This window comes from Dermochelys coriacea, chromosome 8 (assembly GCF_009764565.3).
Source record: "Dermochelys coriacea isolate rDerCor1 chromosome 8, rDerCor1.pri.v4, whole genome shotgun sequence".
In the NCBI taxonomy this organism is placed as follows: Eukaryota; Metazoa; Chordata; order Testudines; family Dermochelyidae; genus Dermochelys; species Dermochelys coriacea.
Window position 1 is genome coordinate 12,193,745 of NC_050075.1, and position 26,476 is coordinate 12,220,220.

General features: G+C 37.8%; 1 protein-coding gene and 1 long non-coding RNA gene across 10 annotated transcripts in view; both read right to left on the minus strand.

Annotated features, from left to right (window-relative positions):
* Positions 1-3,774: 3,774 nt before the first annotated feature.
* Positions 3,775-26,476, minus strand: part of PCBD2 (pterin-4 alpha-carbinolamine dehydratase 2) — a 36,354-nt gene continuing 13,652 nt past the window's right edge. For 7 of the 9 annotated variants that reach the window (XM_038413702.2, XM_038413697.2, XM_038413700.1 and 4 more), the window contains 2 exons: positions 7,372-7,452; positions 3,775-5,675 (listed from right to left, as the gene is read on the minus strand). In XM_038413702.2, coding sequence (XP_038269630.1) covers positions 5,580-5,675; positions 7,372-7,452 — 177 coding nt within the window. In that variant the 3' untranslated portion in view covers positions 3,775-5,579. Of the gene's footprint in view, positions 5,676-7,371; positions 7,453-7,875; positions 12,707-19,929; positions 20,109-26,476 lie in introns of those variants that run through there. The other 2 variants (XM_043490432.1, XM_043490434.1) reach the window with 2 other exon arrangements.
* LOC122455438 lies at positions 21,271-25,535 on the minus strand. The gene is made up of 2 exons (XR_006273644.1): positions 21,551-25,535; positions 21,271-21,416 (listed from the first exon to the last, which is right to left on the minus strand). It is a non-coding gene; the product is annotated as an uncharacterized LOC122455438 (long non-coding RNA).

Below are 26,476 nucleotides of genomic sequence, written 5' to 3' on the forward strand. Positions count from 1 at the left end.
GCCGTGGAAGAAAGACATTTTTTACTGCTGGATGCCAGCCAGGTTCTCTCTACAAGCCTTACAGCAACAATTTGTTGAAGGATTTTTATTATTCAGGAATGAGGCAAACAGTAAACAAAGATTTCTTTGTATATGCTGAAGGCCGCAAGTCCGCAAGACTGTTAAGAGCAGGCCTAACTTGAAGCAGGAGTAATTCAACTGAAGTTTAAAATTAGACCCGTGCTTGAGCACCTTGCTGAATGAGGACTTATATAATCGAATGGTGCCCAAGAGCCCAATCAAATGGCTCAGTTTGCTCAATTTTTCATTGCTTTACCTCAAAGAAAAGAAGCAGCCTCAATCTGAAAGCATTAGAAGTGTGTTGGGAAATTATAACTCAGTTTTATTTTTATATGCTTAAGTTTTAGGAGGGCCATCTCTTTCCCCTGCTCTCAGTCTAATTATATTTTCTAAAAAATAAGGCAGAAGGGCAAGGAGGGGGACACTAATCTCAAATTTCTGCAGCACAGAAGGTAATGGTATGAGTGGTGTCTTCTACCATTACTCACTTCCCTTGCCACATTGAACCCCACTTCACACAGTAGAGGGCTTTAAATTTAGCAGACAAAGGGATAAGTTCCAATGGCTGGAAGCTGAAGCTACACAATGCAGACTAGAAATAAGATGCACATTTTTTACAGTGAGGGTTAATAAGCACTGCACCAATTTATCTATGGATGTAAAGGATTTTGTCACTTGAAAAAAAAAAAAAAAGGAGTACTTGTGGCACCTTAGAGACTAACAAATTTATTTGAGCATAAGCATTCGTGACCTACAGCTCACTTCATCGGATGCATGAGCCGTAGCTCACGAAAGCTTATGCTCAAATAAATTTGTTAGTCTCTAAGGTGCCACAAGTACTCCTTTTCTTTTTGCGAATACAGACTAACACGGCTGCTACTCTGAAACCTGTCACTTGAAAGTTCTCAAAAATCAAGACTGAGTGGACTTTCTAAGAGATATAGTCTAGCTCCACCAGAAGTTATGGGCTTGATAGAAGAATCACTTGAGGAAAATTCCTCAGGCTGTGTAATACAGGAGATCAAACTAGCTGGTCATCATTGTGGTCCCTTCCGGCCTTAAAACCTCTGAATCTATACTCTGAAGATATTCTGAATACTGTCTAATCCTCCACGTCTGATCTCTATCTCCGGAACAGATATAGAGATCTGGGCATCACAGCACAACAGAAAATGTTTCAGAGACCAAGTTTGGAGAATGAAATGATAATACAACAATGTTTAATTAAAAGACTTTTATTCTCTCCTGATTCAGAATTGGAGGAGGCTGCTCTTGGGAATGGGTATAGATATTCTGTTATTAGCCTATCAGACTTCTGTGCTATTCCTGCAAAAACTGAAATATAATTAAAAGAAATATCAAAAGAAAAAGCCATCTTTCTCTTCAGCAACCACCCCAAAGTCTTTCCATCACTACAATGGAGTAATAAGAAGGATTATGAAAAGTTTGGTTTTTAATAGACAGATGGACATGCTTCAATGGTGAATGGGTTTACTTCCAATCTTCCTGATTCATCTGGCAAAGTCCAATGATTGCATCCTTTCACTTACACCTACTTACATTTGTAAGGCTTTCTTTAATTTTTTTTTTTCTATTTTGCCTCTGGCATTCCACAGGAATTTTTTAGGAAAAGGTTACTTTTCTTTTCACACATATTCTGTGATGAGGAGAATGTCCTTATCTCTGTCAGTTCTCTTTGATTATAATCATATGACTTCTCAAAGTGGGAGCAAACACCCAGGCCAGTGGGAAATGGGGAAAATTTGGTGGCCTTGGTGATATTAGCACTGTATGGGATAGCATCAGGATAGCACTGTGATAGCAGAAGCCAGCACTCCTGCCACTGATTATAATCACTACTTTAATTATATCACCAAGACCCAGTATTCAATGTGGGGTTTGCATGGTTTGCTGAACAGTTCCACTGAGGATTCCTGCTTTTTGGGGAATTTACTGAACTTGTTTCAGACTGCCCTGTGAAACTGGAGATCCCACTGACAACTGGGAACAGGTCTAGATTAATCTAGGGATTAGCAAGGAAGTCACCTTCAAGGAAACAGTTCTTTAATGACAGATTATCCAAACACTTACCAGCACCACAATCAACCTGGAAACAAAAACATTCCAATGAAATATAACCTAGTGGTTGCTGAACTAGTGGTTGCAACGAGCAGGGAAACATTGCCAGTGTAAGAGAAAGGGGCACCATGCTGCGGTGGGCTGTGATTCTGAAGGCTAAGCAGAGCAGGCACCGGTCAGTACTAGAAAGTGAAAGCTACTAGAAAAAAATTAGGACACTGCAGAAGTGGTATTTGTGATTCAATAGGGCCTTTTGACCAACTGTACCAGCCTGATGTAATGGAGCATTATGACTATAGAGGTTCTGTTTTTCAGACAAGATTAAAAACTCAAATTCCGGCCATTTTTGGTCATCCAAGACCCACTGGCACTTTTCACAAGAGGAGCATTGGCTCAAATGTCCTGACTAAAATGCAATATCTGTAATTAAATTCTTCCTATATAAATTTCCCATACAGTTTCAACTGGACATGGCACCGTTCACTTCCTTGGTTAGAGTTGCTATACGCTGTTACAGTTGCTAAGCTCCAATCGAGGGGTCAATATTGAGTGAAGCGATTATTCTCCCAGCTTCTCAATATCTCTACACATTCTCTCAACGTATAACAAGAGAGTATATACTCATATACGGGAACGTATTTTGAGGGAGACAGATACATGCACAAACTGCGAACTCAAACTAAATGGCTGATTTATGCTTCCTTAATCTTTCCCAGATACAGAAAGGGAAGCCAGAGGTTTTTCAGCATAGTTAGTAGAGAGCCAAGATTCCATTGCCACTTGCTTCACAGAAAGCAGCTAGTTTATTACAAAAGCTAAGGATTGGGGCACGAGGGGAGGGAGGTGTGATGAAGGATCAACACAGTTTGGATGCAATTCAGAAATGCTAAGAATTCTGTCAAAACCTAAAAACTAGACTTTGGTAATGAAAGAAAGATCTGGTATCTGCAAAGCAAACCAAAGCCCAGGAGAACATCATTGCTTTTAGTGCTGAGGAGCTGCAGCTATCATGGAGTACAGGAAAGAGAAGCAGCCAATAGCAGTTTAGCAAAAAAAAAAAACTGAAGAGGAACTGGAGGAAAGGAAATTGTCTGAGGCTAAGGTGAAATCCTAGCCCCATTGAAGCCAATGGCAAAGCTCCCATGGATTTCAAAGGAGCCAGGATTTTTCCCTTAGATTCCGTCTCTGAAGTCAGTCTTTGAACAGACATGAGCAGTTTTTCACTACTATTTTCATTACAAGATAACAAAAAGTTTATACAGCAATACTCAGGGAGGGTACCTCACAGCTTTTTGCAATAACCAGGAGAGGAGCAGGAGGAAGAAACTAAACAAATGTTATCCCAAAAGTAAGAGTATTTCCAATGTGCTGCTCACCTTTTCTGACTATTTATTTCGCTCAGTCTCTATCACAGCAGCAGACCTAAAAAATAACAACACTGTACAGCCTGGCATCACTAGGGAATACTGCTCTGAGCGCTAAATGAATTTGTGTGGATTTCTTTCTAAGAGAATGTAAATAAATATTAATATTTTAAACCCAAGACCTCCCAGTAACTAGATATAAGTTATGTTAATGCCAAACAGCTTTGTCACATATGTGCATGTATATAATAATTATACAGGAACAAAATTATAGAGGAGGAATTAGATTTTATTGTTCTTATCCAAAGCTTTCCCATAATATCTCCTTTCCAAAAAAACAAAAATAGTTTTCAGAACTTATTAGAGAGGCATTGTCAAACCTTCAGGACCAGATTTATTTATCCGTGGGAAACACAAGACACCAGTTATTTTTTCAAGTAATTCCCTGCTGCAGTGATCACTTTAAAATCATGTCAAAGAAATCCTTAGTTTCATAAAAATACAAACAGATTTTAAAGGATGGGCATTTGCGAGGATAAAACCTAGACTGGTTCCCTTTACTTTTAACTTGGTAGCCTATGGATGCTAAGTTAAAAAACTTCTTGGTTCAAAAATCTTACCAATCAACAATTGTCTATAGTACATGTTACAGCATATGTTAATTATTTTGTGCTTCATATTTTACAAATTTATTGATGGGAATATTTGGATGGCAGCTACTGCACTGCAGCCAGAAAGTATCGGGACAGCATAAATCTAATATGTACAAAAAGTTTGACAATGACATGAATCAATACAGATCTAGTTTCTTAGTAGTTAGTAATTGTGCCTCTGGTGTCATTCTGTCTATGTATCTAGGCATTTATAAGGTGCCAATCAACCTGGTAGTTAAGCAGCAACATAATTATTAGAAAGGCTTGATTGTGCATGTTGAGTACACGTAGTACTGCAGAGAGGGGCCTGTTCTTGACGTACTTACATGAGCAGAACTCCCACTGCTATCAGTGGGAATTTTGTCTGAGTGAGAATAAAGGCCATAGACTTTATAACCTTGGGATGTTGTGAGAAATGGATTTTAAACCTAGCTGGTAGGATCTGTAGCTCTTAGAACAAGATTTACAAACAAATTATTTTAACTATAAGAAAATGGGTCACCATAACTTTAGATTAGCCCTGCCCACCTTATCAAGAGAACCCTGCTAACGTTGCTTCCTTTACTGCTGGCAGCTCTTATTGGTGTGACGGAAACCTGGCTTAGTCCACACTCCCCTTTCCTACAGATGGGCTTTAATAAAACATGAGAATGCTATTGCAAAATAAGGACTCATACTGAGTTCTCTGGCCCCAATCCATCAAAATATTGAAGCACTCCACCTAAGTACATGAGTATTTCCAGTGACTTCAGCAGGACTATTCATGCACTTAAAGTTCAATATGTTCTTAAGCGCTTTGACAGATAAAGGCCAGGGTACTCAGCAGCTTGCAGGATCAAGCCCTCAATATCCTGCTATTGGGAAGGTGACAGGTCTGAAAAGCACCTCACCACTATTGGTGTCTACATATAAAAGTTAGAGAAAAAGAAAGCTACCAAATGTCCTGCTGGCTGGGATCAAGAACAAGGCATGCCCACTTGGCAGTACCCCAGTCCTATTACTCACTGCAGAGTTACTAGGCTATGGGCTTGAAGAATCCTCATCACTCTGGAAGGATTCCAGCAGTCGTTCTGGCTTTTATCCATTGTGAAATAATGGTGAATCACATTTCTTGTTTGGGTTTTTAATGTGAAAATTCTATTTTAATGTCTAAGGAAGGATTGTTCAAAATTACCTTTGTTGCTTTGTCTGATGTATTGTATGTGTGAGCAGTAATGGTAAGTATAAGCATTTGGCAGTTTTCTCAGACTAAGGTTGATGAGTTTTGTTTTTTTTAAATGCTGCTGCTAAACTAGTCTTATTACAAATCATTTTATACTACAAGGGGCAGCAGCAATTTAGAATGTAGAACCCTTCACTGAATGAATGATAAAGTTCAAATATAAAACAGTGTGAAGGCAATGCTATTTTCAACATTCAGTTATTACACAGAAGCAGCAGCCTTGTCAATAAACTGAGCCAGTTTCACATCTCTTTTGGTCAGTCCTCCACAATCATGGGAAATAAGAGTTATCTGAACCTGTAAGCAAAAAGAAAGGAAGCGGATTACAATTTACATTCCAAGCTTTCAATGAAGAATGATCAGAATTCAATTTGAAATTTTTTGTGGGGAGGGTGATCTTTAATGAATTGGTTTTAAAAAAATCCTGCCTGCAGACTAAGAGTTGGAATCTTACTATTTTTCCAAATTGTAAGACATCACATGAGTCAGCTGCAAGGTGAGCAGGCTCAACAGAATCTAGAGACTAACCAAAGAGGCACTTCACAGAGTAAAAAAGTAATTTAGGCTTCATGTTCTTGGGTTTCATCCAAAAGGTGGCATCCGATTAAATTCCTCATTCTTTACAGTTAAATTCCACATATTGGTTTCATGAAGAATTCAGGTCATCGACCAACTTGCAAACACCAAATTAAGTGACTGAAGCATAAAAATCAGTATCTTAAAGGTGAAGAAACTGGTGAGCTCTTTGCACATTAGTTTTGAAAGGAAAAAATAAACAGACTGGTGTACTTGTCACTATGATACAGGCTGCCTGCATGAGTTTGTTTAGACTTACCCAGATGAAAAGTCATGTGCTCCATTGTTAGCTGTTCCTGTTTAGCAGGGATTTGCAAAAAAGAAAATCAAAGCACCCTGGGAAGTCAAGACCATCTTCCAGAGTGTGATACAAGCACTTTGTCCAACATCACTTAATGGGTCTCTTTAAATGACAGTTAGAATGTATTTAATTTTGCCTTATTGTTTAAAAAAGAATTAGACCATTTCAGTGCCAATTAATCCATCTTTAAAAAATACACATGGCACTTTGTGCCAATCAGAAAAAAAACCACTGCTTTATGTGTATGCAACATCATTCTGCTTGTCCCTTGTTTTGTTTTAGACAGGCATGGTATACATTTACCAGTGACTAAAGAAAAAATAGTTAATAGAACAAAATTAGAACTATTAGAAAATAAAATGATAGTAATAATTTGGCTCTTGCATCAGTGCCTTTTATCTGAGAGTCTCAATGCACCTGACTTATATTTGCTCTCATGAAACCAGTACGAATTAAGTTTTATAACTGACTTTACAGGCAGCTACACTGAGACACAGGAGTCAAGATATTCAAAATGTGAGTCTAAGTTAGTTTTCCAGACTCCTGTTTCGGCACCGGAACAAGTGGCTTGATCTTGCAAAGATCAGAGCATTTATTTAGATGGCCTAAACATGGATTTAGGGGCCTAACTTTAGACTTCGATTTTAGGAAATCTTGGCCAAAGAGGCTACATGATATGTCCAAGCCACACAGCCTGAGGTGAAAAATCTAAGAGAAGAACTATGTAGTTCTAGCTGTCTAATCAGTGGTTAGAGAATCTCTTCACTATTTAATATACAAGTTTAAAAGGTAGGAACAATTTGAGGTTTAAATACTTTCACAGTGTGTCAAATGTTAAGCACATTACCATGATGACAACAGGAAGAAAATCAGCCTAATCTAAGATAAAAGAAACACACACACAAAATGCTAATTTATTCTACCCATCAGGAGAACTGGATCTTCTTTGCAAATATTCTTTTAAAATCCACAAAGGAGATAAGTAAAGTCACTGCCTCTTTTGATGTACAGAAGCTTCCTCATGTGAAAAGGAGTGACAGAAATGGATGTTCTGTATGCTAATCTGGTCTAGTAAATTGCTCGTAAAGGTACCTAAAAAGTTATTCAATGTATTACCTTGTTGTACACATTAAACCATTCGGGATGATGATTCATCTTTTCTGCTTGCAGAGCGACTCGTGTCATAAATCCAAAAGCCTAGGATAAAAAGAATACAGAGAAATATTTCATCTGTTAGGAACGTGCGTTAAAGTTAGTGTTATGGATCTACAAGGATATATTCCAAAAGCCCAGTGATGTGTAATGACAGGGATGACCCTTGTGTACTGGGACCTAAAGATAATTTTTTTGTACCCTATCCCTTTGAGTACTCTGAGTACATCATCTTTTGGAGCATTCCACCTTCCCTGGATTGCTTCCCATTCTATCTTCACCGTTCCCTTACTAAAGCAGCATTCTGCAGCACATGCTCCAGGGATGAACTCCTAGAGTTCATGACTTTCTGATTAGCTGGCTTCTTCCTGCAATGGGTTACAACCCCCTCTGCTCAGTGGGATACTGCTTCAAGTCATGGTTCCCTCTAGGCTGCTGGGAATCCCTTGTTAAACATTTACTACCAACCTAAAGGGTTTGTGGTCATTTTCCTGTTGCTGATAGAATTCTCCCTCTCTTTGGATACTAGTCGATCATTCTGTCCAAAATGACTTATCCAAAGATACTGATGAAGAACAATTATTTTGCCTATGGTGTACAACAGGTATCAGATATTTTTAAGTATTCACCCTTAAATAAAAGTCAGATACCTCTATGCCCTTAGATCTTCACCCCACCTTTCCTCCACCAGTCATTTGAAATTACACAAGTTAAACACTCTGCTACTATCAATATACACAATGTATTTTTCAGGAACAGAGTTCATTTCCAGTGACTCTCCCTGAATGTAAGCATTTTTGTTTTGTTTTGGACGGGAGTGGAGTGGAGGGAGGTTGGCCACGTGAGGTCACTCCTCTCCTTTATAAGAAAATGTTTTGGTTTAAATGAGAGAATACAGACTTTCCAGATTCCCACCCTCTTCTCTGCACACTCCCCTGCAATACAGGATTTAAATCACAGGCTCAAAGAGTAAAAGTTGTGGGAGACCCTTGCCAAAAATATTTGCAGAAAATCTCTGGATTATTAAAAAAAAAAAAAAAAAAAAAAAAAAAAACTCCATGCAAATCAAGGACTCACTCTATGATAGGACCCACATAGGTAAGCCCCTATGTCTGCCCAGATCTCTGCACAGATGTAGGAGTCCATCCAGGGGAATCAGGGCCTAAATTAAAACTGCAAAGCAAAAAGCCCCTATCCACGTATGTAGTCTGGTTCATATTAAAATACTTGCCATAAGTTAGTATCTTGACATAGACCTACCTGTTTAGGTCATTTTTAGCACTAATTTATAGACTAGCCTGTATATGGTCCATCAAGCAATGGCCATTGCAAACAAACATGTGGTCAATAAATAACATAATGGCTGATAATAGTTTCAGTCTTTTTTTCTCTCACAAATTACAAACATTTTAAGAAAAAGAATCAGTGCCCGGATGAAGTATGACTTTGTAAGTCACTTTGCCAGTCAGATGAATGCAAACGTTACAATCAGAGCAAATTATTCCAATGAGGTTTGTCATTTGGAAACCACCAAACTGTCAGCAATTAAAAAGCTTTTTTCTTTGACCCAAGAACATTCAAAAAAATTGGGAACACTAACTTCCCTTGAAGCTCTAGTTTGTTTAATTTTACTTGGAGTGAACAATTACGTTTCAAAAATTTCAAGCATCGCAACAAGATTCTTCAAAGCATAAAGCAGTAAACTCAGCACTAGACATCAGGGATAAGTTGGAATACCCAGCTTCATTAAAAATTCTAAGATTTACATTTTATTTTTTAAAATACCCATTGCCTTAACATCTTTATTTACAAGACCATACCAAATTATATACAGAATTGCCCCCAAAGGGTAGTTTAAAAGCCATGGCTGCAGTCAGAAAGGCATCTGAAACTAGATTGCCTTTATATCATCAGGGCAGCGCAGGGAAAACTGGAGGAAATTCATGAATAATCTGACCAAATCCATTTATGCACTACCAGTATCTATATCTATGTACAGACACACACACAGGTGGGTGTGTGCACACCTGTACATACATATAATTTTTCCATGGATATTTTTATTTTATTGCATAACCATCACTGCTCGCTCTAGGTTCAAATGGAAAAAACATTAAAGAAAAATTAATCAGTGACCAAATATCATGACCATTAAACTTTACCAAAGCATTCCCTGTGCCCTGCCCCCCACCATCACTGACTTGACCAGAAATCACCAGTTAGCAGACCTTGATGTCCCCAACCACCACTACTGCTAAAAATGGAAAGTCATCTTAAAGTTGCACTTTATCCTGAAGGTAGCGAAACTCAGGTTTTCATCAACTACAAGAGGGAATGAAATCCTAAGCACTGGGCCCTCCATGGAGAGCATCCTGTTGTCCTTTCCTATGAGCTCAATCCTGGGAACAGATTGTAAAGAGTATTCTAGTAGGACATAACTACACAGCAGAGGGGTTTGGATGTTTCAGAGCTAAAAGGATCCCATAACCATGATTTTATACATATGTCATGTGTGTGTGCAATTATATATACTTAGGAGTATGTACATAGATACATATATAATCCTGCTTTACCCAAAGCAATCTTCTCTGCTCCACGTTACTAAAATAAACTACTTTTTCTATTTTGATTATAGCCTATTTTAATTATGCACAAAAGAGCACACATCTCCCACTAAGAAAATGAGCAGCAGCTCTGCTGAGTAATTTCACCAGTGCAATCTCCATTAAGCCCCTAAATACATCCTTTTCTAATTACATAAATTAGAACTCTATTGTTTATGGATCACCTTTATGTTTGTAGGCCCATAACCACCTTTTACAAAATACAATTGGCTCCGGAGGAAAAGATATTTAGGTTTGATTAGATATGAAAACACTATTACACAATCAGTTTGGACATTTCTTCACGTCTTGAAACATGATCGGTAATTTGGTCTAATTGGTGATCAAGGAAACTATCTTGTGATCAATTAAAGTAATTACCTTATTCCGGCAAAATAACCAACCTTATTTCGAGCTGGAGTCTGCACTTCTTCAACTTTAATTAAAAATAATGAAAATTATTAAGCAGTCTGCAGTGCAAGATCATTGTCAAGCATGAGTCACATGACAGTATTGTCACTTGGCATTGGTGGGTACACTTTACCAGACAGCCAAAATATTTCTTGTTGCTAGCTGGATAACTGTTTTATTTATACTGACAAGTCCCTACATGACCTTGACCTTAGCAGATTGATTGTGGCAGTTATAACCACTGATGACATCATTTTAAGATCTTAATTTGAAAATAAATAAATATATATCTCATCCACAACACAGAACCTCAGCAGCATTTTCTAAAATCTATGCATCAAGTTTTAAAAGCAGCAATTTCCAATGAAGGAAATACCATACCAGATGAGATCAACAGTCTTTCTATGCCTTGGTTCCCCATCCATAAGATGGGGATAAAATAGTACTTCCCTACCTCACAAAGGGTGCTTTGAAGATAAATACATTAAAAATTGCAAGGTACTCCAGTACTACAGTAATAGGAGCCACAGGAATACCTTATATAGATTTTTTTACTGTGTAATTTTAGTTTATATTTAGATAATTTTTTACTAAAATAAAGTTTAGAAATATAGATTTCTACACATTTCTTAACCTGTGAAAAATTTTTCCCAGGGAAATATGGGAAGCAACACTTGGAGTGGAAACAACACTAGAAATTTTACTGAATGGAACAGTCCTGCTCTGGCAAGGAGATGGACTGGATGATCCAAGAGGTCTTTTCCATTTCTACCTTCTACGAGTCATGAAAGGAATAACTAAAAAACTATTGATGTTGCAGCAGTAGCTCAGCTGCAATTTCTAACACAGATTCATTTTCTAGATTCTCCCAGCTTTGACATGCCTGTTTTGGGAAAATATTTCCTTACTAAATCACTCCTGAAAGAAGAAAGCATATTGAGAAAGTGTTTTAAGCAAGCTCAGCTTGTACCTCTTGCTCAAGCTGTGCCCTGGGACAGCCCAACTGTACTTTTAAAATGACAGAACATGCTATCACAAAATATGGCTTAATGCAACTTGCTTTTCCTGAGAAAGGTAAAAACTGTGCTATATGCTTTGCTATCAGGAGTGAATGGAAAGATGAAATTCCATCTACCTCTTTGCACTATAGAGTATTTAACAGCTTTGGGAGGCTTGCAGAGTCCCTCTGCTATTCTTCTTCTTTTCACATGTCTTAAGGACTCAATTCATCTTAACACTTTTTAAACATACAGCTTTTACACAATGCTTGCCAACATTATCCTGATGATTAATACATCAAAGCCATGCGGGCTGATGTATTGTGCTAATATATCACCGCCTGGTGAGTTCCCAGTGACAGAGTACCATAATGTATTACCAGAACACAGCATTCAGACAATTCTTTACTCAAAAGATGGAGCTCCTCAAGAAAAATAGCTCTGAGACCCAGCAATTTAACAAGCATTTTATTTATTTGTTTTTAAATGCAAAGGTTATGAACTGAAGGGTCCGTGGGCCTCCTAAACCTTTCAGCCAAGGGAAACATATGCTAATCACAAATACATTAAGGTTTTTATTTCCAATCTGTCATTATAATGCTGGGGGCAGTATTAACCTTGAACCTATGTGGTGTAAGGGCTACCTGCCTTTGCAGCATTACTATTTAATAACAAAAACATTTTGTATCCTTTATTAATGGGATACATGTACGTAACAGATAATAAGTCATAATACTGCATTTATACTTTAGAATATACAGTGCTTAGCATGTTTGCTTTCACTTCATACCATTACATATCACTGAATACTCTATTTTGCATTTGTCCTCTTTGTTCTTCATGCAGTTTAACTCCCTATATTACATAACAATAAAGACAATTACACATCATTAGGTCTCAACTCCAAATTGTGAAACTTCCATGCATGCAACCCACTTCACTAATTCCTGTAACTATCTTTTATTTATGGGTCAGCAGGCAGAGAAAAGAAGTTGCTTAATGTTGAACTAAATTAAAAGGTATGCTGTACAATACCTTTGTTTACAGTCAGTCACTTGGTTTTGTTTAAGTTAGTTTCATTACATTTTCTGTTGTGCTCCAAGTGAAATCTGAGTTTTTAAAAATTCTACCGACTACGTTCAGGGAAGATTTTTCCTTGTTACAACAGAGACATCTTGTTACATAGTTATAGTATTTTTTAAAAAAAGTTAATTCAGTTTTTAAAAACCTAAAAATTCAACCAGTGTTAAAAAAGGGAAGGAAGAGACATTTGGTGAGGTGTTTATCATCAAATCTTTATCTATTTATCCATCTTAAGATTCTCTATTGTGTCCATCATCATAATATCTAGGTAAATTAGAGCACGAGGCACTAAGCAGAAGTCTTCATGGAACTGTCTTTCCTTGTCTCTAGCTGGGTTTTATATTAATCATCATATAAAAATGTTTTTTAATACCATTGCAAGAATGGTGGGAAAGCTCTCTCAGATAAGGAGGTAGCTAAAGCATGCCCTAAATATAACCACACTCTGGCATAGTCTGACTCCTTCTGGGAACAAGTTCCACAACTGAACTTCCTTGACCAAGAGAACTTCATCTCCATCTCTCAAACACCTTCTCCTGCACTATGTGGGCAGCAATGCTCCAGAAAAGTGCAACTGCCTTGAGGCATCCTGGATAGAGAAGCAGTTGCTGATATCCTGACCTTTTTGACAATCAGGACTGTCTTTGAACTGGCAACAGAAACAGACTGGAGCCAGTGGAAGAACCATAGTGCAGGGGTGAGGGATGCACAGCAACTAGTCCATCCTGGAGGCAGGCTACCATGTTCAACACAAGCTGGAGCCTCTGCATTGCTTTCATGTTCAGGCCCCGGGAGTTATACTAATACATACTGGAGGTGCCTAATGCATAGACCACTGGGGCCAGAACATCGGCACTTCCTAGCAAACAAGGTGAATTTATGTTTTTCTACAGCCAACACTCCCTGATCATTTAGGATTAGTGAAAGCCATATATTGAGCACCCTAAATTCTTCTCGTCTCACAGGTGCTGCTCAGTACTTTAGAGGATTGTGACCTTAACTATGAAAAATACTAATGGAGGGAAACAGTAGGGGCAAAGTGCTAATGACACGTAGGCATGCATGGACATGGAATTTTTATTGAAACATCTAAAGAAATATGGACTTTGTAAGAAATATCAACACAATATTAACCTCAATTACTGGTATATACTCTTCCTAATTTAGAATATCATATTAGAAATCAAATGAGGACTGCCTGCTGAAGTTTTCCATCCTTGACCATCACACTCCATTTATACAAAACTGAAGCCTGTTTACTTTGCTCCCTAAAATAAAATTATATATCAATATTAGAGCTGTAAAGTCTATACCCAAGTTATATGTTAAAGCCTTCAAAATATCTGAAAACCTTTACACTTTTTTCCACAAAGGAGGCTGTCTCTGGCTTGCAACACTTGTTTACAATTATGTTGGTGGAGAAACTAGCTAGCCAGCTCTATATCAAACATTTTGACAGCAAAAGCACAAGTATTCTAAGTAGTTTGCCACTCTATGTAATCTTGGAAAAGGCATTCTTGCCTTTGATTCTAAAAATATTTATACTTCATACATCATGCAAATAGTGTTTTATATATTAAGAAATAATGTGAGCAAATCTGAAGTTAAATTAAATTCTTCAACAATAACCCTGCCAAAGCACTGTGATTTTCCTATAAAAAAATTATTCCAATTTGTTGATCTTACATTGGATGAAACATACTGTAACAATCTTCATAATTTATATCCTGTTGGGACACTATGATTTAAAGTAACATAATACAGACCAGCATCACTGCTAATCTAAACCACCTGACCAGATAAACAACAGTTTCCCCTTCTCTCTTCACCGAGGGTATTTCTGTTTATTGTCATATGATTTACTCATTTTAAAAACATGAAGAAAAAATGCTGTGAAACAGAACTGCAGCTAGGAGGCATGGCCTTTCTTACACTGGGAACTTTTCACACACAGGTACCAGCAAAATGTCAAGAACTGTAGGAGACCAAAGGCAATTCCAAGAATTCTGTTCTCAGGGAAAAAAAAAAAAAAAAAATCACAGCGAAGAAAAGATTAGGTTCATTCTGTACAATCTGGTCCAGGTGCAGTGTTAGAAGCTACATATTTTTGATGTCAGGAAAGATACAATTCTACAAAATAAATCGGAGTCAAAGATATTATGTGCCAAATTCAGCAGTGCTTTAAATTGTGGTATACATTTGTCCAAAAACAGGTGCAAGTGTAATTTGCCTCTATTTGGCATTCAGTTGGTGTGCAAATGAGTAGCATTTTTCCCAAGGAGGCAAGGGGGATTGTCGAAGAAAAAGCATTAAAAGAAGGGTGCAGATAAAATAGATTATCTCCCTTAAGCCCTTCTCTTAAGGGTTTTGCTTCTTACACTCCTTTCCTGCTATTTCCTCAGGGTGTATGTTACACTCATTTTTGCACACTCCCTGAAATTCAAATATGTGCAATTTGCACTACTTATTGCAAGCCACACATTCGGCTTTTCTGAACAACTTACCCTCCAATTTGCGTCACTGCTGAATTTGGCCCTATGAATAAATATTTTTTTCTTGTAACTGATGTTCGGATAGTCTCTTAAAGGGAAGCAGGGTATCAGGTCTATCATCCTTTTCCTCACCCTTAGCCTCCCAAATCCACCACAATGTTATTTGGACATCATCTTTCCCTCTTCCCATTTTACACTGCAAAGGTGACAGAAGGCAACTGGAAATCATATGCAAGCACTATTCACTGTGATTCAATTACAAGATTTTACAACCAAATTTTTATAAACTTGGATTGAAGACAAACAATTGGCGTCAAAAACTACTTTCTGCTGTTGCTGAGAAATTTCAAAGCTTTTCATGCTCCATTGGAAAATGCTCTGTTTCACAAGCCATGTTGGCCCTGACAACTAAAGGGTCTGATACGCTTTATTACAAAGTGTATCAGTTTGCTTACGTAGGCAAATATAGAATTATCTTTGCCCATAAAGACTAGTGCAAAGTAAGTATGATTCCTAAACTGAGAAGATTGGAGTTACAAAATCACAGCTTGACATGGAGCGATTAACTCGCACTAGCTTGCAGCAATGAAAATCTCCTGTATTGTGCCATCTACTTTGAAGTCTATTGTAACAATATCATACTAATTAATACGATTCTTTTTGAATAGGCAAATGTAATGGCAAACCTTACAATCTCAACCTTGCTGGCTTTTACTCGTGACCCGAGACAAAATTCCTGAAAATTAATTTCAGCTTTGTACCACAAATCTGGTGTCTACGTAATACTGTATATTGCATTTCACTGTGCACTTTGCACTGTGTCCAAAGGAGGGAAAAAAATGACTTAATAATACTTTACTGACTTATTGTTCAATTCCATACTACCAGTATGAGAAAAAGTTCAACATGCTAAAAGCATGTAAGCTTACAAAGCACTCCAAAAGGCATTATTTGTTATGTATAATTTCACTCAAACATTTGGAATGGGTAGGATTTCTACAGTTTGCATTTAATGCTTATATTAACTACAATATTATTTCTTCAAAAATGAAGCCATGTCACATTTTAAAATATTACCCAGATTCATAGAAAATTTGTATCAAGCTGCATTTTTCTTTGTTACTGATATTTTATATCAGTTACTCAGTAGAGAAAAAAATCATCAAGAAGCACCACGTCTGAATTAAAATCTCACTTACCAACCAGAATAGGCAGCTAACTTCCACCTTCCTCTTCCCAAGCATATTTGTTTAATGTGTGTTGTGCTCAAAAATGAAAAACAAAGTTGTCAATAAGAGGCTTACACTAAATGAAATGCCTATTTAAAAGAACTGGACTTCTTTTTTATTTATGAAACAGGCAGCGTGCACCCACCCAAAACAATTAAATAATACAGCGAAGCCCTCATGAACTGAACACCTGTTAAAGCAATCAGTTACTTAAAATAATAAACTCTCTTTGCTGTGCAACTGAAAGGACAATGATAATTTGACTTGTTAAAATAAATGCTTGGTCTAGCAACTAAAAACACTTGATGTACTGTAATAAAACCCTCAAACAAAGTACTACACAAACTAGTAATAAAATGCACTTTGGGCCCTGTTCCGACCTTTTGAATGTATATACCTGAATGTTCTGTTACCTCACTTTACTCACCTTGATCTTTTATACTTTATAACGCTCTGCCACTCAGATGTTAAAAATGTTTGAGCATATATTGCTATACTAAAACATATGGATATATAAGCACTTTGTAAAAGCCCAATTTAAGAAAGGACCTAACTTTAAATACTTAACTTTAAGCATGTGCTCAAATCCCAATGACTTCAATTTTCAGTTGGACTTACAACACATGCGTAAGAGCTTTCTTGAATAGGAATGCTTTCCTGAATTGGTGCCCAATGGTATGTCCATACTATAGATATTACACTGGTAGTTATAGACACAGCCTACACAGACAGAAAGGGTCTTTCTATTGATGTACAAACATCATCTACCCAGATGAAGTTAGCTATGTCAACAAAAGTCAACATAATTTTTGGTGTAGGCCAGGCCAAAACAAATAGAGGAATGCGAAGGAAATTCACTAGTTATCTAATTATGTCATATCAGAAAAAAAAAATCAGGAATGAAGAACAAAATTCTGCTGGTTTTCCAACTCTTTCACTTCCCAGAGAGCACAGATTTCACTCTGAACATGAAAAGACAGTCCACATTCCAGACATGCAGCTGAACTATGTAAGAGCTAGGTATTACTATTGTTAGGATGGATAAAGAGAGAAAACAGTTGGCCCTATAACCACATCATCATCAGGGATCTCTTTTTTTTTTTTGGGCGGCACAGGCATATCTCAATGTCAATAATTCAAATATGTTAAAGCAGAAAAAGGGTCTGAAATTATAAATTGATGGGATATGAGAAATGAGAACTGCAAGTCCAATCAGGTAGGTCATTTGGTCCCACTGTGTGTGGCTGAAAGCACTCTGGCCATGGTATACAACCATATTGAGACAAGTTTTCTCTCAAGCCTTCAGCAAGTTTCTATAAAACTTCAGGAAAGGAGATTGTATAGTAAGTAACCCAATGACTCCATTGGGAGTTTTGCCTGAGTCAGGGTTGTTAAGCTCATAATTTTTATCCAATTGTAATATTTTAATAATTCATAGATACTAAGGTCAGAAGGGACCATTCTGATCATCTAGTCCGACCTCCTGAACAACGCAGGCCACAGTATCTCACCCACCCACTCCTACGAAAAACCTCACCTATGTCTGAGCTATCGAAGTCCTCAAATCGTGGTTTAAAGACTTCAAGGAGCAGAGAATCCTCCCTCAAGTGACCCGTGCCCCATGCTACAGAGGAAGGCGAAAAACCTCCAGGGCCTCTCCAATCTGCCCTGGAGGAAAATTCCTTCCCGACCCCAAATATGGCAATCAGCTAAACCCTGAGCATATGGGCAAGATTCACCAGCCAGATACTACAGAAAATTCTTTCCTGGGTAACTCAGATCCCATCCATCTAATATCCCATCTCAGGGGATTAGACCTATTTACCCTGAATATTTAAAGATCAATTAATTACCAAAATCACATTATCCCATCATACCATCTCCTCCACATGTAGGGAGAAGTAGGCAAACAAACAGGCTTGAATTAATAAGCAAACTAGATACCATTAACATGGGTTTGAATAGAGACTGGGAATGGCTGGGTCATTACACATATTGAATCTATTTCCCCATGTTAAGTATCCTCACACCTTCTTGTCAACTGTCTGAATGGGCTTCCTTGATTATCACTATAAAAGTTTTTTTCTCCTGCTGATAATAGCTCCTCTTAATTGAGCCTCTTACAGTTGGTATGTATATTTCCACCTTTTCATGTTCTTTGTATGCATATATCTTCTTACTATATGTTCCATTCTATGCGTCCGATGAAGTGTGCTATAGCCCATGAAAGCTTATGCTCAAATAAATTTGTTAGTCTCTAAGGTGCCAAAAGTACTCCTGTTCTTTTTGTGGATACAGAACAACATGGCTGCTACTCTGAAACAGGCCACTGTCTGGCTTTTTAAGTTCTTCTCCCATGCTCTTTTGTATGAAATGTTTTTCATGTATTTATTTCAAATCTAGTGATGATCCATTCTTTGAAAAAAGAGAATGGAGAGAAAAAGACCATCTTCCTAGACAATACAAGAAGGCAGAAAAAGAAAAATAAGACTTAAAAAAAATGATTTGTTTAGACAGTTACCATTTCTTACATAATATTTCCAATTTTCCTTATGCAAAAAGTTATGTAATCAGTACAAATTACATTTAATTGTATTTCACTTGCTATTCTTGATATTTGAACAACTGGTGAAATGGGGCTAGAAATAAAGAAATGAACAAAAAAAAGACAAATTTAAGATCAGATTATTAAAAACAAAAGTGGATTAATTTTATTAGAAATATTTTGTATAAGGCTACATGACCTACAGTCAATATTTTAAGCTGTCTTGAAAAACTTTTGGTGTACTCCAAATTTATGACTAAGTGCCAGATAGTATGTGTAATACAATATATTGGGGAAACTCCAAGGGTTTTTTTTTTTTTTTAACCTACAAATGTTCTTTCCCTTTTGTAAAACCCACCACCACACACACACACACCCCTTTTGCAAATCAATACACGCTTGAAATAGATGCAGTCCATGAATGGTGAAAACTGACTGTAGCCAGGCAACGGATTTTTTTTAAACATTAAAAAAAAAAGATGCATCCAATGCGAGATAAAATATAGTCCTTTGTAAGAAAGATTAACATCTGTACACTTGTATTAGACTAGACATTTTACAATCTGTATGTAACTGAAACCAACCTAAGATTGTAAAGCTAATAAAGTTTTGCCTCCAAATGCCCACTTCTACCAGGGGATAGAGATTCTTCTAACAATACAAAACACATATCTACATAGCTATTGCTGTTACCATCCCAATCAAGATTAAATCATCCAGTCCATGAAATTAACTACTATTTTCCACTCAGAATCCCAGTGACAGAATGTTTCCTTCTGAAGCACCACCACGAACAATTCTCAGGAGGGGGGGGAAAAAAAAAAAAAAAAAAAGGTACTGAGTAACCTCAATCCCCACAACCAGAGCATACTCAGTACCTCACACGACAGGGCCAAAATTAGAACCCTGGCTCCTAACGGAACAACCTGTGCTTTACCAAAACAATTTCACACAAATTCCTCAAAGGATGCAGCCAGCTTCATGTTAGTTCAAGACGTAAACAAGTTTTAATCTCAGTTAATTTTTTGTTAATTTCTTTGTTAATTTTAACAAAAATTAAAGGAAGAAAATGGCAAATGAAGGAGGGGAGGAGGCAGTCCCCAAAATACCTTTAGAGCTGGTTAACAGCTTTATGAAAGACAAATGAAAAATTATACTCACATCGCACTGATCAACTGTGGTTCTGCCAGTGGTTTTTCAGAGCAGATGTAACATTTTAGCAAAATGCGATTGTTTGTGAAAGAAATAATTCTGATCAAAAACTAAATTGCAGCCAGCGCAAGCTCTGTACTTTGTCACTCTAATCAATTCTGACAGGAAGCAGTAAGTGGAGATTCCTACTGTGAAAGGAGCAGATGTGAAAGGTCAACCTTGGCCTGGAACTTCAAAACCGTTAACGTGTAAAACAGTGTGCATTAAAGCCTGAAACAGCTAACCGCTGGATTAACGGATGTCCGCTAAGTAGGTCTGATGTGCTTTTGGCAAGTAATGGTTAATTTTTAAATAGGTTCATTGTAATTTTTTTTATTTTATTTTTTACCTTTTACCAGCCAGAATCCATTTTTAATTACAATTGCAGAGTATAATATTCCAAAACCTGCCTTTTCTTTACTCTTTGGGGGGGGAAGCCACTATTGTAGAACGCAGTTTACAGTTATTAATAAGGTCATGCTCACCATTTCAAAAGCAAGGGGATGCAAGAGGTTAAACACTATCAAACTGGAGACAGAACTTGCCATCTGTACTGAAATTAGTATCTTACCGGTTCCCCTACATTCATAATAGCTATCCCAGGACATTACACAGCTACAAGAGAGCAAGGTTCCTTAACTGAAAAAGTAAAAGTGATTCTGAACGAAGACATTCTTGAGAATACAGGGAAAATCTTATTGATTTCCCCAACTGAAACAGTACTGTTACAGTACTTGCCACCACTGTGTTAACAAATCTAAGAGAATTCCAAATTTTAGTTAAAATCAAAGTCAACACGCCGGCATTTGGTATCTAACAGGAGTGAAGGGCAGTCTTGCCTCCACAGTGGGCATAACTATTTTCTTCCCTTATTTCAAATGCAATGAGCAAGCATTAAAAGAGCAATTATGGATTATGTACAGCAGCCAATAGCATGACACTTCCATTTTCTTTTTCAACCTAAATGAATACTTGTGAGAAGTGAAAAGTATATTTACAAAAAATCTTTAGCCAATTTAATTCAAATTCAACCCCCAGAGTCAATATTTCCAGATTAATGGATGAAAATTAAACGCTCTAATAATTTTCACTTAAGTGATCATAAATCTACACTAATCTTTTAAGAGAAGCAGTGGTAGAAGAGCCACCTGCAAAGTGGACCAAAGGTCAGGAGGGCAACTTCCTGGTTCTCTTTAGGATAGCTAACCCAGGTCTAACTGCTCCAAGAGTGTGCAACACATGCAAGGTAATTGTAGAAGAGCCTCTTCCTCTTGGAAATACACTATCCTTTCTTTATTCGCATTTTTTTACCATAGAATGGAGGGAAGGAAAGAGCTTAGAACTCATATTTCCTTGATCTTCTAAGTCACAGTTAAGTTTTAACTAATAACAAACTGATTTCAACTTCTGTTTCTAGAGCACCTGGAGAATAAGAGTCTTGAACGTCTACATATCACCTGTTTCAGAGTAGCAGCCGTGTTAGTCTGTATTCGCAAAAAGAAAAGGAGGACCTGTGGCACCTTGGAGACTAAAATTTATTTTTGTTAGTCTTTAAGGTGCCACAAGTACTCCTTTTCTTTTTACATATCACCTGTTAGCTGTGGCTGTCAGGCCTGCTGCTCCTGATGGATACTGTGCATTTACAAAACAAAATGTTAAATTATGTTTACCTCAGAAACAGAAACAGAAAAACCTCTTCCTACCTCAAGAAAGCGAAACACCAAGGTATGTTCTGAATTTTTAATGTCATCATGATTCATTTAAATATCAATTAATATGATAGCATTGTTAATTTTAATACTGTGGCATTAATAATAATATTGCATTAGTGCCTACAGCCACAAACAGGTTGGGCTCCATTGTACAAATCGTCTATGCCCCAAAGAGCTTGTAATCTAAAAGACAAGACGTAATGGGAGGGTAGGGAGTTAAGTGGGTTGTGCATAGTTCTTAGCCATTGACTAGCCGTGATCACAGCTCGCCACCTGCTTCGTCTGCAGTTTTCTATATGCTTTACAGCAGAGGTGAGTTTTGAAGAGGGACGTGGAGGATAAAGAGGTGGCTTGGTAGATTCTTACTAAGCTTTCTCCACTCACATAGGGCAGCACAACAGAAAACTTGAAGTATTTCTCAGAGAAGCGGCTGGTTGAGGCTGGCATTGCTGGTGCCCATTGAAAGTGGGCACAGACCTTGCGATAAGGAAATAGCTCCAACAGGTACAGTACGACTAAATTTGGGTGTGTGTGGGGAGGTGAAAGTAAAGACAAAAGTTGCCAATGTAATACAATGATTCAATTATTTACAAGTAGGAAAAAATGTTGGTAATTAAAAAAAATTTAGACTGAACACTGAGGCAGGAGACATCCTTCACTCTGTGTTTTGCCCGGTGGCCATGACAAATAAGTAACTAAATAAATACAAAATATTTCCCAACTCCCAGCAAAAAGGAGTTAATTTGTATCTGGTAGCTTCTGACTGACCACTGATATCACACCAGACTCTGTATAATTAGGCAGCATTTCTCATCAATAAGAAGACTACTTCTGCTAGTTAACTGGTAGTATTATTGGAAAGAGGCTGCATTGACTAGTACACCATTGTGGTCTCTTTGTCTTTTTAAAGCCAGGGCAGGAGAATCAAATTTTCAGATGAATGATCTCCAGAGACTCTCCATTTATTTTTCATCCAAAAGTCAAGCACCCCAGCTTTTCAGACCCCAGTGCCACACTAGGATATGGGTAGGTGGAATGTGTCCAGTCCCACAGCTGGAACTTGACCCTATAACCTTCTGACTCAAAGGCAAGAGGATTATTTACTAAGCCATTCACAAGTATAACCATAAGGCAGGTGTGACTGTATAAAAATATATTTTTACTAAACTACGTTTTGACCCAGCTGAGCCAGCTCACTCTCACAATTTTGGCCTGAGTTAATCTTCATGAGGCCTGAAAATTTTACTGTCAGTTTCTAATAAGGAAAAACAACAAACAGGCAGATAGGCCAAAAATTCAATATTCAAACCTTATTTTCAAACACAAAGATTTTCTCTACTCTGTAAACCCAGTCAAATAATTTTGATTTATAGCAAATCAGTTATTGTATTCATAAATGCAAGGACATTAGCAAACAACATACCTACCAAAAGAAATACTTTCATAATTTTGCAGGTGTACAAATCATAGCATATGGGAGAGGACTCAAAGAATAATGGGAAATGAAACAGTCTAGGAAACACTATATGAAAAACCAATTCTTTTCATCCAAGAGGCAATCTAATGCAAAAGTCTAACAGAGGGGCAAGTAGTCAACAGTCACATTAAAAATAGTTAACCCACCAGATAAATGAAAATTGGTTTGTCTTTTGATAAGCAAAACTGACAATAATGGACTAACGTTGCTCATTCTTTGAGGTTAAACACAATTGACATAAGCTACATCTGAAACCAATCAGGGCTGAGGCTTTGAGAAGATTCACACACGAGGACTAAATTTGTCACAAATGGGTTGGTTTCCGATCCTAATGTAGCCAAGTTGCTTTACTCTGACCTCCATTTAACAAATCAACTTAATGGGCAATGGGAGTGCTATAAAACTTAACAATGGAGTGATTTTAACTTTTAAAATATAGTTATGAAGCAAAATGTTAGAGAGCTCCTTCAATACTGGAAATCAAATTAAATCTAGACATTTTTAACAGTCTTGACAGACATAATCCTAGTTACCATGTAAATTTATGGTAAGCTGCTGTGATATTAGTCACAGGTGCTACTTTTAATATATGGGCTGCATCTGGCTGGGAATAAAATTTCTCAGAGGACTGAAAATGACCTCACTAACAGACAATGGGGAGGGGGGGATAAGACCACTGTAGCATACAAAAAGCTGGAGACATGGTCCACAACTGAATATTTTACATAAAATTCAAGTTACCTCCGCAGATTGTAGGTTTATATTTTCAATACATAAATGGCCAGACATATATCAGTCAAACAACCAAAATATTAAGTTCGTAAAACAGCTATGAAATACTCCGGCTATGCACATAAAAACAAATTTTCCAACCTGTGATCAACAGGGAAGACAAAGTGATGTGCTGAGAAACTGAAAAAAGGAAGTATCAATACAGATTAAGTTCAGGAGTATTCAGTATTATTACAAAGTGAGTTAAACTAAATTAAGTGATTACAGCAACTAAAAGAGCACTAATTCATTAAGAATGTGTTCCCTGTATCCCAATTTCATGGGATTTGGTAAATTTGTGAAGTTCTTCATGGTCATTAATCAAGGTGAAGGTACATATAGAAAGGACTAGCACCAAGGGATTGTCACCAAGTAAGAAGATTAAACTATATAAAGATCATAAATCGTATAGCCAGCAAGTTAGTTTTGATATACCGATAACAGGGACCATCCATTAGAGAGGACAAAAATAAATAAGCCCTAGCACAGTTAAAGCAAAGTAACTGGAAATATAGAGAGGACATACAAAACAAAAACTCTACTTGCAGCAGATGCTTTTTGAGTTTTGGGTGTTATTACTGGTCTGGAGAAGGAGAGTTGGGAAGTATAACAATTTAATGGAAGATCAACAATGATTTAATTTCTTCTGAAATAACTGTTCAGAAGCTGAGCAAGTCTCCTTTAAACAAATAATCAAAGAGACAAGATTTGCTACGATTCTCAGGATCCATGAGCCCTACACAACAGGCAGTCTCCCTGCGATTTTCTCCAGTCAAGAGTTTTATCATTTTACTTAAATAGGTTCTTGTGTCACCTGAATGCAAAATATATTTAAAACAATGTTTTAATAAAAAGATCAGACTTTTAAAATGGGATATGATAACCCGCTACTTTGTATAATAAATAAGGGTATAATTCTGTCATAGAGGTCACAGATTCTGGGACCTCTGCGACTTCTTCCGAAGGGGCAGGGCTGGAGCAGCTGTCAGCCCCAGGGCCACCAGAGGTCAGCCCCAGGGCCACGAGGGCAGCAGCCCTCAAAGCCACCAGAGCAGCAGCCAGCAGTCAGCCCTGGGCCACTGGAGCAAGGGCTGCAATAGCAACGGCTGACAGCCAGCCCTGGAGCCACCGGAGCAGGGGCCGCCATAGCAATGGCCAGCAGTCAGCCCCAGGTGAAGCGGTGGACAGGGTTGGGTCAGCCCCTGCCACAGGAGCAGCGGTGGGGCTGGTGCAGCTGCAGAAGCTCAGCGCCCAACAGCGCTCCAACTGTAAGTCCCCTCCTCCCCCCCGCATTAGGGAGAGGTCATGAGCTTCTGTGAATTTTTGTTTATCACCCGCTAACTGTCCCTGACTTTTACTAAAAATCCCCATTACAGAATCTTAACCTTAATAATAAAGGTTCAGTCACTGAACTCTTGTACACAAGCATATACACTTCACCTATCTAGAAACAGGGTGATGGATAAAAGACTAAATTTATTAATTAAAATGGCTGAACCCAAAGGGTATGTCTACACAGCAACTGGACACCTGTGGCTGACCTGTGCCAGCTGACTCAGGCTCGCAGGGCTATTTCAATGCAGTGTAAACTTATGGGCTCAGGCTACAGCCCAAACTCTGGGACTTTCCCACCACACAGGGTCCTAGAACCCAGGCTCTAGCCCAAGCCTGGAAGTCTACACAGCAATAAAAAGCCCCGCAGCCTGAGCCCCAGGAGCCCAAGTCGCGGGTGTCTAGTTGCTGTATAGACATACCCTATGCGAACAAACCAGAAACAGCTTTTCCTCTTTTTCTTTCAATAGCAGTAATTTTAGGTGTTCCATCTAAAAAGCAGTAGGCAAAACATTTTCAGATGGAAGTGACTCGTCCTTCTCCACTTTAGTGGACAGGGATTCAAGAATTTAAGAGTCATGCAGGACATGTTTTATTAATTTAGATGGAATACCTCTGTATAAAACCAGTCATTGCCCAAGATGGTGTTAAACAAAGCTTGGGGTTTGGTATACAGAGACCTCAGTCCGCTTAGTACCATGGTGCAAACACCATTAAAAATCATTATCTTTTTATTAAAGAGAAAAAGGAAAAACAGTTAAAGCATTTTAAATATTAAGTATTAAATAAAGCTTTCATTTTAACAGGAACAACCTCTTTTCCCTTTCCTTTTAGCTGGAGAGAGTTTTTAGAAGGAAAAATACCCAAGTTGTTTGACAGTCTCTTAGATGGTACCAAAGATGGTAAAAACCATCCTGTCAGGGAAAAGAGAAGATGTTAGTTAAGATTGGCTGAAGCTGTTGTGGAAGTCTGATCCTGTTTCATCCCAGATGGGGTTTGGGATTCAGCTGAAGCCAGTAAAGGTGAACATATCATCTGGGTCCCTCTCTCTGGCCTGGTCTGGTCAGGACATCTCTCAGGATCAGAATGACAAAGGCCCGAAGTCCCAGGAGATGGTGGAAGTGGCAGCCATGCTGGTGAATCTCACTCTAGTAGCCAATTTTTATCCCTACATCTGTTTCTTTAAGGACCCACAAAAGGAATGGTGGACGGAATAGTCCATGTT